Source organism: Myotis brandtii, unplaced genomic scaffold (genome assembly GCF_000412655.1).
Source record: "Myotis brandtii unplaced genomic scaffold, ASM41265v1 scaffold374, whole genome shotgun sequence".
NCBI lineage: Eukaryota > Metazoa > Chordata > Mammalia > Chiroptera > Vespertilionidae > Myotis > Myotis brandtii.
The window spans coordinates 1,922,539-1,937,537 of record NW_005364372.1 but is presented as its reverse complement, the minus strand read 5'-3'; the positions used below and the strand labels follow the sequence as shown (position 1 = coordinate 1,937,537).

The window sequence follows — 14,999 nt, the reverse complement described above, 5'->3', positions numbered from 1 at the left end:
CTGTCTACTAAGACTTTACATAATGATGTCTGCTTTATTTAATTGGGTTTCTTATGGCAATGAAGAACCTGTTTTAGGACCATTGTCTACTTATCAAGTCACTTAATACATATCTATAATAATAAAAGGGTGATATGCTAATTGGACCAGATGTCCTTCCGGACGTCTTTCCTGTAGAAGCCGGGGCTGGAGGGAAGCCAGCCCGGGTCCCAGGTGCCAGAGGAGGGAAGCTGAGGTCCTGGGTGCCTGCGGCGGCAGGAGGAGGGAAGCCAAGGTCCCCGGTGCTGGAGGAAAGCCGGTGCCAGCAGCTGGTGGAAGGAAGACCTACTCTTGCACAAATTTTTATGCATCAGGCCTCTAGTATTTTATATATTTGCCCTGAAAAGTGCCAAAATGAATAATTGCTTACAAGGTTGGAATGCATTCTGATTAAATGTCCCCTCCCTTCCTTTTCACCAAAATAACAATTTGCAGATTGAATGTGGAAATGTGGTTCTTCACAAGAACATGCCATTTACCTCAGGAAATATCAAGTGGGCTAAAGAGATCCTGGACCGACTCCAGACGTTTTGGTCAAACTTCGCATCTCTCCAGTATCTGTGAGTATACAGGTGATTTCCTACAGGGCAGGAGCTGTTCATTTTAGCTGTTCATTTCCTTTAACTCTTTCCATTGGCAGGGCTCATGGAGAGGATTCATCCCCATGGTTTTGGACTATGTTTAATGGGACTTAAAACTTCACATAGTTCCATGTTTTCATTCCTTATCCTTTTTACTTTTCACTTTTCCTTTTCACCCAAATATGTTTGTAGTTTTTTGTTACTGTTTTTCTTTTTTTTTTTTTCAATAACTACTAACATTCCTTTTATTTTGTGGACTTCTGTACCTTTCTCTTTTCTTTGTAGGAATTGGTACCTTGTTGCTATTGGCAAAAACCTTGGAGTTCCATTCATTTCATGACTATATCTTTTAAGGCAAAGACAATTATAGCATTATTTGGCCTTTATTGTTTCTTTTCCTGATTTTTTTGTGGTGTGTTTTGTTATGTTTTGTATTGTATATTATTGTAAAGTAGTTAAGCTGAAATCTATCTAATATATAGAATCATTTTCCTACAGATTCTTAGAAAGTCCTGATGATGCCTCAGTTCACCAGAAGTATGTTGAAATGACAGCTCTGCTAGACCAATTTGAAAATCGTATCTATAATGAATGGAAAAATAACGTGGATGAAATCTGTGAATTCAATTTGAATCAACCCTTGATTAAATTCAGTGCCATAAATGGTCTTCTCAGTGTCAACTTTGACCCAAAGGTAGGGGTTTGATGTTTTAAAGATGTTTAACAGAAGTGATTTTTATTGTAAGCATATTCCTGACACTTCCAGTCATTTATATTTTGTGAGAATGTCAGTGCTATGAGGAATATAACTAAAAACAACTTGTAATAGGTCTTTGTTTTAGAGATTGTTTCCCAAATTCTATATTTACCCCTCTCTATTTTGCCTCATAAGTATTCATTTACCATTTTCACCTTTGCTTGATAAGTTATTTGAGAATAGGGTACATTTCATTTTATCTTTGTGTTCTGTGTTTCTAACATACTGTCTGGCACTTGGTAATACTTAATAAATGTTAACTCATCTGAATAGAATCATTATTCTTTTATCATGTTTTCTGGCTTGAATTATATTCATAGTACATATGAAAGTAGTTTTAATTAATTAAAATTTTATCATGTAAGTTAAGATTTGGGGAATCCAGAGATTGTATGGAATGAAAGACCGTTAGTCATACTATGGATGGACAATGGTAAATTTTGGTGTCATAATATCCTTCAAAGAAACAATAAACTTGAATATGTTAGTTAAATTGATGATAATTTTTATAAAGACAAGTTTCAAAAAATGTAAAACAACATATAAATGCCAAAAATAATATTGACAGTTAAATAACATCCAGGACAATTACCCTTACTGAACAGATCTTTTCCCCATGAAAAACTGCAAACAAAAAAGAAATTTCATGTTTTCTCACATCATTAACATGTTAAAGTATGGGTGCTTCAGTAGCAATTATATATGTGTTTATATGTCTATGTTTACACATAATGACTATCTGTGCATATATATGGTAATACAGTGCATATATTTTAAACAACCTATCTCCAAGTCTGATAGCTTGTGAGTCACAAAGGAAGCTTTTTTTTCTGTTTGTCTATGTGAATATGCTCTACAGGAAAGGACAAGCATATAAGAATATCCATTTCTGCCGAAACCGGTTTGGCTCAGTGGATAGAGCGTCGGCCTGCGGACTGAAAGGTCCCAGGTTCGATTCCGGTCAAGGGCATGTACCTTGGTTGCGGGCATATCCCCAGTAGGAGATGTGCAGGAGGCAGCTGGTCGATGTTTCTAACTCTCTATCTCTCTCCCTTCCTCTCTGTGAAAAATCAATAAAATACATTTTTTTAAAAAAAAAGAATATCCATTTCTGAGTTGCTGTTACAAAAAAAGACTAGTGACACATCTGGCTGAATTTTTAGATAGTGAAGATTATATATTGACTTTTAGCTATTGCCCTATTTTTCATGGCTGCTCAAATGTATGAGAAAGTTAGCCTCCATGAGTTTGTTATAATCTGTACCCAATTTCTGTTCTGTTTCCCTAAAATATTACAGTGAATACCATCACTTAATTTTGTTTGTAAACCTCAGCACACAGACACAAATATATGCCCTGAGGATTCCCTCTACCTCTGATTCCATAAAACCAGTATGTAGAAACGAAATTCCTGAAGTGTTTTAGGGATAGTGCCTATAATTCTCCCTGAAAGGATTCCAAACACACCAAATACAGATTATAAACACAAAGTATATTGTACTAGTTAACATAGGGAGGGACAACCTAAGGTAGTCAACTGGTTTACCTTCTTAAGCATGTTTTATGGGCTTTTCCTCAGAATCTGATTTATTTTTATTTTTCTAAGATACATTTTTATTGATGTCAGAGAGGAAGGGAGAGGGAGAGATTGAGAGAGAAACGTTAATGATGAGAGAGAATCATAGATTGGCTGCCTCTTGCATATCCCCCACTGGGGTTCGAGCTTGCAGCCTGGGCATGGGAATCAAACCGTAACCTCCTGGTTTTATAGATTGAAGCTCAACCACTGAGCCATGCCAGTCGGGCAGAACCTGTGATTTAGAGGTACAGCCACTTCTGCCACATGACATATGCATTCTGAAAAATCACTGGATTATGAAAGACTGCACAATCAACAGTACAGGACTTACGGGGGGAAAGGGGTTATGGGTGCAGGACTCAAACTTTGTCAGTGATACATTAAGAAATTACTAGTAGTCATCTAGAGAAAACAGTAGTACAGTTTTACACATTTTAAATGGTTAAGTAATACATGCATACTACAATAAATATGACACTTTCCCTTGACAAAGACCTGAAGTTTGCTTATGGAAGTGGGTGGGGGAAGGGTTACAACTTGTGTGTTACTGTAAAATGGAAAGACGGTTATCAGAAACCAGGTGGAAAGTCGTACCACCAGAATGGATGGTGTGTGAACTGAGCTACCTGGTGGATGTTTGAGGTATGTTCATATGGGCATTTTGTTCCTAGGCTTTTCAGTTCAGTTGGGTGCTGTTTGTAGCATTTACCTAGTGTTTCTTTCTGATTAAACTGCAGATTAGCAAAGACAAAATTTGTGGAATGCTCAGATTTCTCCCTAGTATATGTGTTTCTGAAACAAGCATTCTAGCAGAACTGAAGGTATGGGAATGGTCCGAGGTCCACTGGTGGCCTTCCATTGTAGATCTGGATGTGCACGTGTCACTGTCATGGCTTGAATCTCGGACAGCGGGCCATCATCACTGATTTCCAACTTCATTATTTATACTCCTATGGAATGTGTGATTGTTGCTTTGAAAAAGCATATGCGACAAAGGCCTCCTAACCTTGACAATTTGAAAATATAATTATTGGATGAAAATTTACGTGTTTTGATTTTGACTTGTGTTAAAAAATAGAACGATATGCAATAATCATTGATGTTCTTTCAATAGCTGGTGGCGGTCTTGAGGGAAGTGAAGTACCTCTTGATGCTGAGGAAGTCAGACATTCCGGATTCAGCCTTAGCCATCTTCGAAAAAAGAAACAGTATTTTAAAGGTTTGTGCTTTTACATATTGAACAGAGGCGTTTTGAGTGTTAATTATTAACGTGGAGACCTGTGATACTTTTGTGCATCCAAGGTGGACAGAGGAGCCTTAACATACTTGGGGTTTTCTTTGCTCAGTACATTGGCAACCTTGAGCTTCTGGTGCAAGCGTATAACAAGCTGAAACAGACTCTCCTGGAAGTTGAATACCCTCTGATCAAAGACGAGCTGAGGGCTGTGGACGAGCAGCTGCAAGCAGCCGCGGCATCGCTGACGTGGCAGGATGATTGCTGGGGGTACATCGAGAGGGTGACAGAGGCCACCGCCGAGCTGGAGCGCAGAGTCGAGCGCACGCAGAGCAACGTGAGAGCCATCCAGCAAACCATGAGGGCGTGGGCCGAGTGCACGCTGCTCCCCAGGAGAGAGCACCGGAGGGAGGCCGCCCTCACGTTGGAGGACAAGGGGGATTTGTTCTCCAGGAAGTACAGGCTCATCCAGGAGGACGGCTGCAGGATACACAGCTTGGTGGAGGTAATGGCTTTTAAGGAGAGCTTTTCATGAGGTGTAGAAGAAGAGCAAAGATATTTACCTAATGACGCAGAACTCCTGTGCGCCCTGAAAGAGCTTCGTGTATTGCTTTGTGAAGCATTTAACGTGGAGGAGATCATTACTTACCTGTAATTTCTGTAGGTCTCACTATTCTCTTTCCTGAGGGAAGAGATTAGAATGTGAAAGAGTTGATAAAACAGAAAGGAGAGAGATGGTACCCTCTTCTTTGTCATAGTTACAGCCTCTTTGGATGCTATTCGTAGCCACTGTGATTTGATCAGTGCCCACAGGTGCCAGCAGCACCTCATTTAATGCTCTCAACCGTCTCGGACGGATGGCCACTATCTCGAGAACTTTGGTTTTTACACTGAGTGGAACTAGCAGCAGAAACTCTGCTCAAAGGTTTTCCCTGTTAAGTATGAACCTCAGGGGAACAAGGAGATGGCAGATGGGGAGACCATTAGGAGGTTATTCTAGTCATCCAGGTGAGAGATGACCATGGCTGGGGCAGGGTGGTTGCTGATGGCAGCACTCACATGCCGAATGGATTTTGGAGGTGGAGCCAATAGGATTCACTGTGACAAGTCAGAGGAGAGAGAAGTCCAGGGTGACTTCAGGTTTTCGGTCGGAGCAACTGGAAGAATGGACTTTATTGCTCTGAGGAGGACTGTGGTGGAGCAGATTTTGTAGGGAAAAAGCAGGATTTGGTTTGGGGCATGTTAGACCTCCTACCCAAAAGGAGATTTTGAGTAGGTTAGCATTGTAAACGGGAGTCCGGAGTTCAGGGAGAAGTTCAGGCAAGTGACATAGAATCAAGAGTCATGAGCACATATATGATATAGAAGGCCAAGGACTTGGGTGAGATAGGGTAGGAGTTAAATGTAGGTAGAGAAGAGGTACATGGACTGGCCTTGAAGTCCTCCCTGAGTGATTCACCCCTTCTCCCCTTATCAGTAAATGGCTTGGAGCCTGGTGCTCAGACTTCCAGTGAAGAATGTGGTTTGGAGGAAAGCTGTGGAAATAGGGCAGAAAGTGAGTCAATGCTGCCTTTTCGTGCTGCATCCTTAGTGGCTTGTGGGATCTCAGTGGGTAGGTCGTCAGAGCTTAAGATGAAGGGAAAAGGGTGGAATCATGGAAGATTAGGTCTGGAAGGGACCTGAGTGATCATTTAGTGACTCAAAGCTCTCCTTTCTCTTCTTTGTTCCCCCTGTGCTCCAAATTGTTGAAAATAGAACACTTTTCATAAATGCCACTGCAGTGATACAAACTGGATCTCTTGGTAGAGAAAGTATAATCAATGAGACACATGCAGGTGTGTTACTGTGATATATCCGAAAGAGTCCCTCTCATTGGCAATCAAGAGGGATGGTTTCTAGTCCTCGCCCAGCAGCTAGCTTCCTGCTGCTGTGGGTTCGATCCCTGTTCAGGGCACATATAAGAATCAACCAATGAATGCATAACTAAGTGGAACAACAAATCTCTCTCTCTCTTTCCAAATCAGTGAATTAAAGATATAAATAAAATCAAGAGTCTGAATAAGATGGTCTTTAAGGATTTTTTTGTTAGCTCTGAGCTCTATACTCTTCTTTCAAGTATCTACAAAGGAGTTAGGGCTGCTGTGTCTGGCACGTAATACTACAGGTCACGTAATACTACACAGATGTAGACAGTTCCACATGGATAGTGGGCAAGAGAATATCCCTGAAAGGACAGTTCTTAAATGTGTTTGCACGCAAGAAACCCTGGAGCTTGCTCATTTCTTCCCTGTTTTATCAGGAGCTAGACTCACCTCTGCAGTTCAGATTTTTACATGTAGCACACACCTTTGAATTCTGAATCATATAGCAAATAGTCAAAGTAGAGAGCACAGTGCACCTTATAATGAGCTCCCATTCCAATGTCTCCTTTGCTCTGGGCTACTGTTTCTGGCTTGGGCATCTGCCTGCTGCCCTGTATACACTATGCAGCCTTTGCATCTCAGAAGGTGTCTCTGGAATCAACCTTGATGCCCACCTGACCTTTCACATCTGTGTCCCTAGGTCTGCCCCACTGCATGCCCAACCTCCAGCAGTCCTTGACCACATTCATGTCTGGCCCTGTTGTGCCCATTGACCATCCATAACTTCACCCACACTCTTGGGAGATGCTGAAGAGATGAAAGAACTTCATATTGTGGAAGCATGAAGGGAGTTTAGACTTCACCAGGCCAGTGTTTCCCAAGCTTAGGTTACTGTTCCACAGACTGCTCATAGGGGGCTCACAAGACATATTCTTTGTCTGGAAATGGGTTAAACCAAGTTAAATAGACTTTACTATAATAGGTGCACTGTGAGTCTCCAAGAATGGCCAAGAGTACATAACACTTGGCTGGCTTTGCAAATTTTGGATATCCCAGGACAGTGTTCTCTGAAGGACCACTTTGGGAAACCTCTTTATCTACCAGCAAGTTGCTGGAAGGCAAAGTTCAAGGCCACATAGAGTTAGGGACAGAGCAAGACTGAGAGCCCAGGTCAAATACATCTAGAATGCATTGGGAACTCGTGTATTTCTTGTCTGTGTGTGAAGATAGCAATCTTCATAATGATTTTTCCTTGAAAGAACGACTTTTGAACGTATATTTTAAATGAACTAAATGTCAAAAAATCCTGCTTGGATCTTTACCATCTAGCTTAAGGCTCTGCAACCCAGCATTTGAGTATTCCTTCTCTCACACTTAAATGGAATGCTTTCATTTTTATACTCACAAGTGCTTATAGTCATGCATCAATACTTTATGTTTCTAGGAAAATAGGAAGCTCTTCAAGGCCAATCCTTCTCTGGACACCTGGAAGATTTATGTGGAATTCATTGATGACATCGTGGTGGAAGGCTTTTTTCAAGCTATAATGCATGACTTGGACTTCTTTCTGATGAATACGGAGAAGCAGTTGAAACCTGCACCATTTTTTCAAGCACAAATGATCTTAATGCCCCCGGAGATTCTGTTTAAACCTTCTTTAGAAAGAGAGTCTGGGGATGGCTTCTATGACCTGGTGGAAGAAATGCTGTGTAATAGTTTCAGGATGTCTGCCCAGATGAAGCGAGTAGCAGCACACCTGGAAATAGCAAATTACCAGGTATCTTCAGGGTAGATGGGTGTTGGTTTTTACACTAATGACTTAAAAATAAGTCGGGGTAATGGAAAGCACAGGAAAGGAGAAGTTGGAAAAGGCAATGTCATTTTTTATTTTACCAACTGCTCTCCCTTTGCAGAATTGCCTTGGCTAATGTTATGTTGCACGTAATTGATAGAGCAAGATTGGTTTTAATAAGTGCTCAGTTTTCCTCTCATTTAGAATGACATGGATAACATGTTAGGCCTGGCGGAGGTCAGGCAGGAGATAATGAACCGAGTGGCAGGCGTCATCAGCAAAGTCTTGGACTTCAGAAATTCCCTGGACACGTACGCCTACCTCTGGGTGGATGACCGGGCTGAGTTTATGAAGCATTTTCTCCTGTATGGCCAGACTGTGTCCGCCGAGGAATTGGATGCTCGTGCAAATGAAGAGATCCCTGAACAACCACCAACCCTGGAACAATTCAGGGAACAGGCAAGGGAACCTTTTAGCTTTGAATGTGCTGCTTGGCTTTTGATTGAGTTGTTAGAGTTATTTTTCTTTTCTAATTACAGATCGACGTGTATGAGGCTCTGTATGTTCAGATGAGCAAGTTTGATGACTTCCGAGTGTTTGATAGTTGGTTCAAGGTGGACATGAAGCCTTTCAAAGTGAGCTTGCTGAACATCATTAAGAAATGGAGCTGGATGTTTCAGGAGCATCTTTTGAGATTTGTCATCGACAGGTAGCCTTTTGTGCTTTGGTATTTGGAATTATATCTTAACACCTGACGGCTTCCTAAAATTCAGATATTAATTTTAAGAGCATTGAAACTGCCAGTTTTATAATAGAGCAAACAAGTAATGTTTAATTAGGTAAATAATGAAAATAACAGTCTGAAGTCTTACACTTCGAAATGTCTTCACGAGCTTAATTGGTGTTTGCATGTGGATACATATATGTGCATATGTGTTTAATAGTCTGAATGAGCTACAAGAATTTATAAAGGAGACAGATGGCGGGCTCCAGAGAGAATTAAGTGAAGGCGATCACGATGGCCTCATTGACATCATGGGGCACCTTCTGGCTGTGAGAAGCCGACAGAGAGCGACTGATGAACTCTTTGAGCCGCTGAAAGAAACCATCACGCTCTTGGAAACCTATGGCCAGAAGATGCCTGAGCAAGTCTACATTCAGCTCGAGGTAAGTGTGGTGGTAAAATCATCATCATCAATCGAGCATCTCCTTTGGCCAAGTTCTTTACCTGTACTTTTCCTTATGACATCCTCATAATAACCTGTATTACAGAGATTCATGTTTTCATTTTACAGGTCAGGAATCTGAAGCTGAAAGGGACTTGATAACTTTTCCTAGGTCACACAGGTAGTAGAGCTAGCCACTACTCCCTCTTCACTGCTCCGCTCCGCTGCCTTCTTGTTAGAAGGGACTTAGGTAATAGAGAGCCTCTAAGTTCCTCTTTTGAGGACCACGTTAGCCATCAGTTTCACACATGAAATATATTCCAGCTCTCTTTCATTTAAAACTCTCAGTTGAGAAGTGTCCTAGACTTTGGAAAAATGTCATGGACTCATTAATAAAACAAAGAAAGCCCAGCTTGGATGGAGACATCACTGTGTTTCCAAAACAGGATTTCGCTATCATCCTCCCGTTTCCATGCTCTGCAGAGACCTGGTGCCAAACGATGAACACAGTCTTTTTAGTTGTAACAGAACCTGTGAATAAAGATCTCACAGTGGAGGCCGGTAGTTTCATTGGTTAGTGTGTCGTCCCAATAGGCCAAGGTTGCGGGTTCCATCCCCGATCAACTAACCAATGAATGCATAAATGAGTGGAACAACAAATTGATGTCTCTCTCTCTCTCTCTCTCTCTCACAGAAAGTGGGCTACACTTCTAGATATGTGTGCACTTCTGTGTCAGTAATTCAGGCTGGTCAGGAGGAAATACAAGATTGGTAGGCAGAACAAGTTGCACTCAGAGTTTAGCAGTGCCCCAATTTTATTTTAATTAAAGCAACTTGCAGATTATAAAGCAATTGAAGTCAAAGAGCATGTCTTGTCTTTGTTGCACTCCTGCACCACACAGATACAATTGATACCTAGCACAGTGTACCCTCCATAATTGGCGGTCACTGGCTCATTCATCAAACATTTACCCAGGGTTACAAAATCGTCTTTGGAACCTCGAATTTGTGCCCTCAGCTGCACAAATAAAGTCCCATTACTATGGGTGATTTTGTCTGACAAAACAAGTTCCGTGTCCCAGGAGATGACCCAGAGAAATAATGCTTTGTTAGTCTGGACACAAGGAATGCTTCTCAACCACAATTATGCACGTTCGCTCTTCACAGAAAAGAACTTCCTGCTGTCCTCTGCTCTGAAGTCAGGGAGGGCACAGTTGAGTTGCTACCTGAACTATTTATTGCTTCTTTTGTCCTACATCAAGTAGGAATTAACCTTCCTTTTCTTCTTACTTTAAAAACCCTAGTAATTGAAAATTAACCTAAATGCCCAAACTCTCCATCAAGACGGTACACACAGAGTCTCAGGAGCTGGAGGAAAGTGGAGGGTGAGGTTGAGTCACATTTTATTGCTGCCCTGCCAGATTCAAAGCATTTAAAAAATATATTTTTCTTGATTTTAGAGAGGAAGGGAGAGGGAGAGAGAGATTCATGGATTGGCTGCCTCCTGCATGCCCCTTACTGGGGATGGAGCCCATAACCAGGGCCTGTGCCCTGCCTGGGAGTCAAACCGTGACCTCCCGGTTCATAGGTCTATGCTCAACCCTTGAGCCACGCCAGCATTTGTCTTTACCTGTTAAATTGCTAAACATGTCTCCATTTCTAGTTGTTAGAGATCAGCAAAGTCATTTCCAGAGCACTTTAATTTTATTCCCTCAACAGCAAAACAGTTTTAAAATTTGCATTTACTTTGATTTTCATTTATTCTGAGATAAATCTTACACCAAGGGACAACGCGGATTTGTGCCGGGAAGATACGGATCCTGGATGCCCATGAGTCAAGTCTGAACAGGAGTCTGGCTCTGAGCCTTTCAGTCACTTTCATCTTTTTGAGATACACTCCTCTTATTCCAGAATGAAATGGTGTTATGGGTTAGCGTCGGGATTAGAATTATTTAACGCTGTGAGGTTGATTTGTTTTAGGCATTGAGGTCATCTCCCGTTTGCCACCTGTGTTTTTGTAGGAATTACCAGAAAGATGGGAAACCACCAAAAAGATTGCAGGAACGGTCCGACACGAAGTTTCACCTCTCCAGAATGCGGAAGTCACGCTTATAAGGAAAAAATGTATTTTGTTTGATGTAAGTGAGCTGCCAAGAGTTGGTTTTTTTTTTAAAGAGAGGTTTTTGCAAGGATTATTGAGGCTGTTTGTTTGAGATTCACTCTCTTCTTTTCCTGCCCTGATCAGGGGAAGCAGGCCGAGTTCAGAGAGAGATTCAAACTCTACGCTCCTTTCGGTTTTCATGCAGAAAATCCATACACAGTGCTTGATAAGGTAATGCCTGTCTCCCTTACCTTACGTGTGTTACAGTAGCTGCTTTAGAAAAATAAATCTAGACACTGAGCTACTGCTATATTTTGCCTTAGTTTTGCAATTAGTTATAGGAGTTGAGAATTAACTATTTAAAACAGTTTGCCCCAAGTAAATTATATTGCTTTAACTCATGTCTCTCAAAGCCACTATCATCAAAGTAATCATACTAGTGAAAGTAAGCACTTACTGTATACATGTCAAGAACTTTGCTAAGCATATTACATTGTTTTGGTCAGTTCTTGCCATTTCCCTCTGATGGGGCTTCTATTATGATTAGCGGATATTTGGTCCAGTTCAAAACATCCAGGAGACATTTGGTCCAGACAAAAAGGTCCTTAAAATCTGGCCCTGGCCTGGACGTGCACAGTTAATATAAATCCTGCTCTTCTGCAAGATTCGAACCCTGACCCTTCTACCTGACCCCATGTGCCTGGGGCAGCTCAGCTACCAAGGCAAGGAGTGTTATCCTGGACAGTGTAGCCACAGCACAATTATTGGACCTACAAATCATGATAGCACTTTTTAATGTATTCATCCTGCAAACCAAAAGTATAAATAAGCATTATAGGCCCTGTGGATCCAGGGCCACTTCCTAAGGAACATTTTCTAAGGTGGATGGTTTTGACAGGACCAAATATCAAGGACCCTTTGGCGCAAACCAAATGTCCTGCAAGGTCTGTTATTCTCTTATTTTCAGATAAAAAAATCAAGTATAATTAACTTGTTGGAGATTATATAGTTAAGTAAGTGATACAACTCGTATTAAAATTCTAGCTAATTTTTTTTTAAAAAAATCAAATTTTAGTCATTACACTATTTCCCATGTGAATTTTGCCAGTAAATAACTCCCTAATTTATAATGAACTGCTTTATTATGGTTGACTATAAGAATGAATAAAATGGGTCAATAATCCAAAATGGTGAGTTATTCATCTGAGGCTTGAAAACATGTTTTAAACTTTTATTAGAAAAATATTATCTTTTGATTCTCTACAAATTTTTTTAAGTTTTTTATTGTTTAAAGTATTACATGAGTCTCCTTTTCCCCCCATTGACCTCTCCCTGGCCACACCTGCCCCCCAGCACATGCCCTCACCCCCCTACTGTCTGTGTCCATTGGTTATGCTCATGTGCATGCATACAAGTTCTTTGGTTGATCTCTTACCCCCCAAGCTCCCCGCCTTCCATAGCCAGGGGTGGGCAAACTTTTTGACTCGAGGGCCACAATGGGTTCTTAAACTGGACCGGAGGGCCGGAACAAAAGCATGGATGGAGTGTTTGTGTGAACTAATATAAATTCAAAGTAAACATCATTACATAAAAGGGTATGGTCTTTTTTTTCTTTTTTTTTTAGTTTTATTCATTTCAAACGGGCCGGATCTGGCCCGCGGGCCGTAGTTTGCCCACGGCTGGGTTGGATAGTCTGTTCGATGCTTCTATGACTGTGGTTCTATTTTTGTTCATCAGTTTATGTTGTTCATTATATTCCATAAATGAGTGAGATCATGTGATATTTATCTTTCTCTGACTGGCTTATTTCACTTAACATAATGCTCTCCAGCATCCATGCTGATCCATGCTGTTGCAAATGGTAAGAATTCCTTCTTTTTTATAGCGGCATAGTATTCTATTGTGTAGATGTACCACAGTTTTCTTATCCACTTATCTGCTGATGGGCACTTAGGCTGTTTCCAAATCTTAGCTATGGTGAATTGTGCCGCTATGAACATAGGGGTGCATATATCCTTTCTGATTGGTGTTTTTGTTTTCTTGGGAGATATTCCTAGAAGTGGGATTACTGGGTCAAATGGAAGTTCCATTTTTAATTTTTTGAGGAAAACGCCATCTTTACAAATTCTTAATCACATAGCTAAAATGAGAAGGTGACTTTGTGACATTTAGGTTTAGGATCTGGGCAGCTTTCTTTTTTAAAATTTTTTTAATTGATTGATTTTAAAGAGAGAGACAGAGACACAGAGAGAGACAACAGTTTGTTTTTCCACTTGTTTATGCATCCGTTGGTTGATTCTTGTATGTGCCCTGACAGGGGAATTGAACCCACAACCTTTGTGTGTTCGATTGATGACACTCTCACCAACTGAGCTGCCGGCCAGGGCAGGAGCTGGGCAACTTTCCGAGTCCTTCCTCTCAGCTGCCATTCTGATTCCACTTCATTTACTCCTGAGACTGGTGGGAAACTTGCAGCTCACAGCTGTTACTGCTCTCTCCAAACTTTGGGTTGAATTTCATTTTAACTGCTTTAAACACAGTCAGAAAACACCATTCTGTAGCATAAGGTCTTCTCTTTCACTTGGCTGAAGAAAAGTGGTTAATGTAGTTGCTGAATATGTTCATAGAGTTGTGGTTTTTGAAACAATTATATCTAAATTTCAGGTGGTTTGCACAGGTTGTGGATGGGGAGACATTTTTATTTGACTAACCAATGTGCTGTGTGTAAACACTACAGTTATTTATTACAGCCTACCATTTGCATGCTATATGTAACAGCATGTAGTTACATACCTAAATGTCAGAGATATTTATCCTTGTATCTACAGAATGTGTTGAGGGCTATTTTGAATAAGTAGGGCTGGGTTATGTTTACCTTGAAGTCATTTTCTTGGGTGTTTGTTCAGTGTTCACATCTAACGATTATCTAACTGGATTCACCCAAAGGTATGTGTGTGCTTTGTTCTGGGCTGGTTGGTAGACCCTAGTATTGAAGGCACCTCACCCTGCCAGAAGTCCTTAGGTATTCATTCAGTATTCATTCATCATACAAGCTCTTGGAAGACATTTTTAACCCATTAAAGGACAACAAAAACTCTATGCAATACATTTCACACAGGAGAAGTGAAAATTGCCAGTTGCATTAATGCTAATGGTGAAATACAGAAAAAGCCCCATATGTCCATCAGAAGTAGAATAAATTAAATCAGGGAGATATTAAATAAAAATTTGGTGGTTATGCTTGTAGTGGGAACAAGAGGGATAAAATTGATAAGGCCATTACATGTTATTAGGAACATAGTATTTCCTAAGCTGGATGGTATATATGCTCACATGCACACCTTTTTATGTGTATGGCATTTTTCATAATAAAACTAAGTCAGAGACTTGCGGTGCTTGTTTCTAAAGGTATAACTCTACACATGAAGTATATAACGTGTGTAATGAAAGAATATTAGGGTACTGATACTCTTATTTACATAGTAGGAACTTAAGAGACAGAGTTGAAAGTTGACGAACCACAAAAGGATTAAGCATGGGCATTTAAAATTTAAAAAGTACGTCAAAAGAACGGAAGCAATGTAATTGTTGCATATTGAGAGGAGGATGGGCGAAACTATGAAGTGGGATTTAACAAAGTCAAACCCTGCTTTGCAAAGCCAGTAACTTAGTGTACTGTGAAAATTCGAACAATTGGGAAGGATCAGCTTGTGACAGAATTGGGAGTTCGTGCACCCAGAAGACCTGGGGAGTGGACTTGGCTTCCCAGCTTTTCCCGCATTGCAAGCTCTTCCGCACTCCTTGTACTTTTACTGTGCACATTTACCCCTCCGCTAATAAAATGAAAATTAAGAGTTGGCTTATTAAGACAGAAAAAAGTGAATCAGC

General features: G+C 40.7%; 1 protein-coding gene across 1 annotated transcript in view; it reads left to right on the top strand.

Annotated features, from left to right (window-relative positions):
- DNAH11 (dynein, axonemal, heavy chain 11) overlaps positions 1 to 14,999 on the top strand; it is a 217,490-nt gene that overhangs the window by 19,507 nt on the left and 182,984 nt on the right. Inside the window, exons 10-19 of the mRNA XM_014544612.1 lie at positions 475 to 599; positions 1,119 to 1,314; positions 4,071 to 4,175; positions 4,303 to 4,695; positions 7,497 to 7,829; positions 8,049 to 8,303; positions 8,384 to 8,553; positions 8,789 to 9,011; positions 11,032 to 11,148; positions 11,256 to 11,342. Coding sequence (XP_014400098.1) covers positions 475 to 599; positions 1,119 to 1,314; positions 4,071 to 4,175; positions 4,303 to 4,695; positions 7,497 to 7,829; positions 8,049 to 8,303; positions 8,384 to 8,553; positions 8,789 to 9,011; positions 11,032 to 11,148; positions 11,256 to 11,342 — 2,004 coding nt within the window. The remainder of the gene's footprint in view (positions 1 to 474; positions 600 to 1,118; positions 1,315 to 4,070; positions 4,176 to 4,302; positions 4,696 to 7,496; positions 7,830 to 8,048; positions 8,304 to 8,383; positions 8,554 to 8,788; positions 9,012 to 11,031; positions 11,149 to 11,255; positions 11,343 to 14,999) is intronic.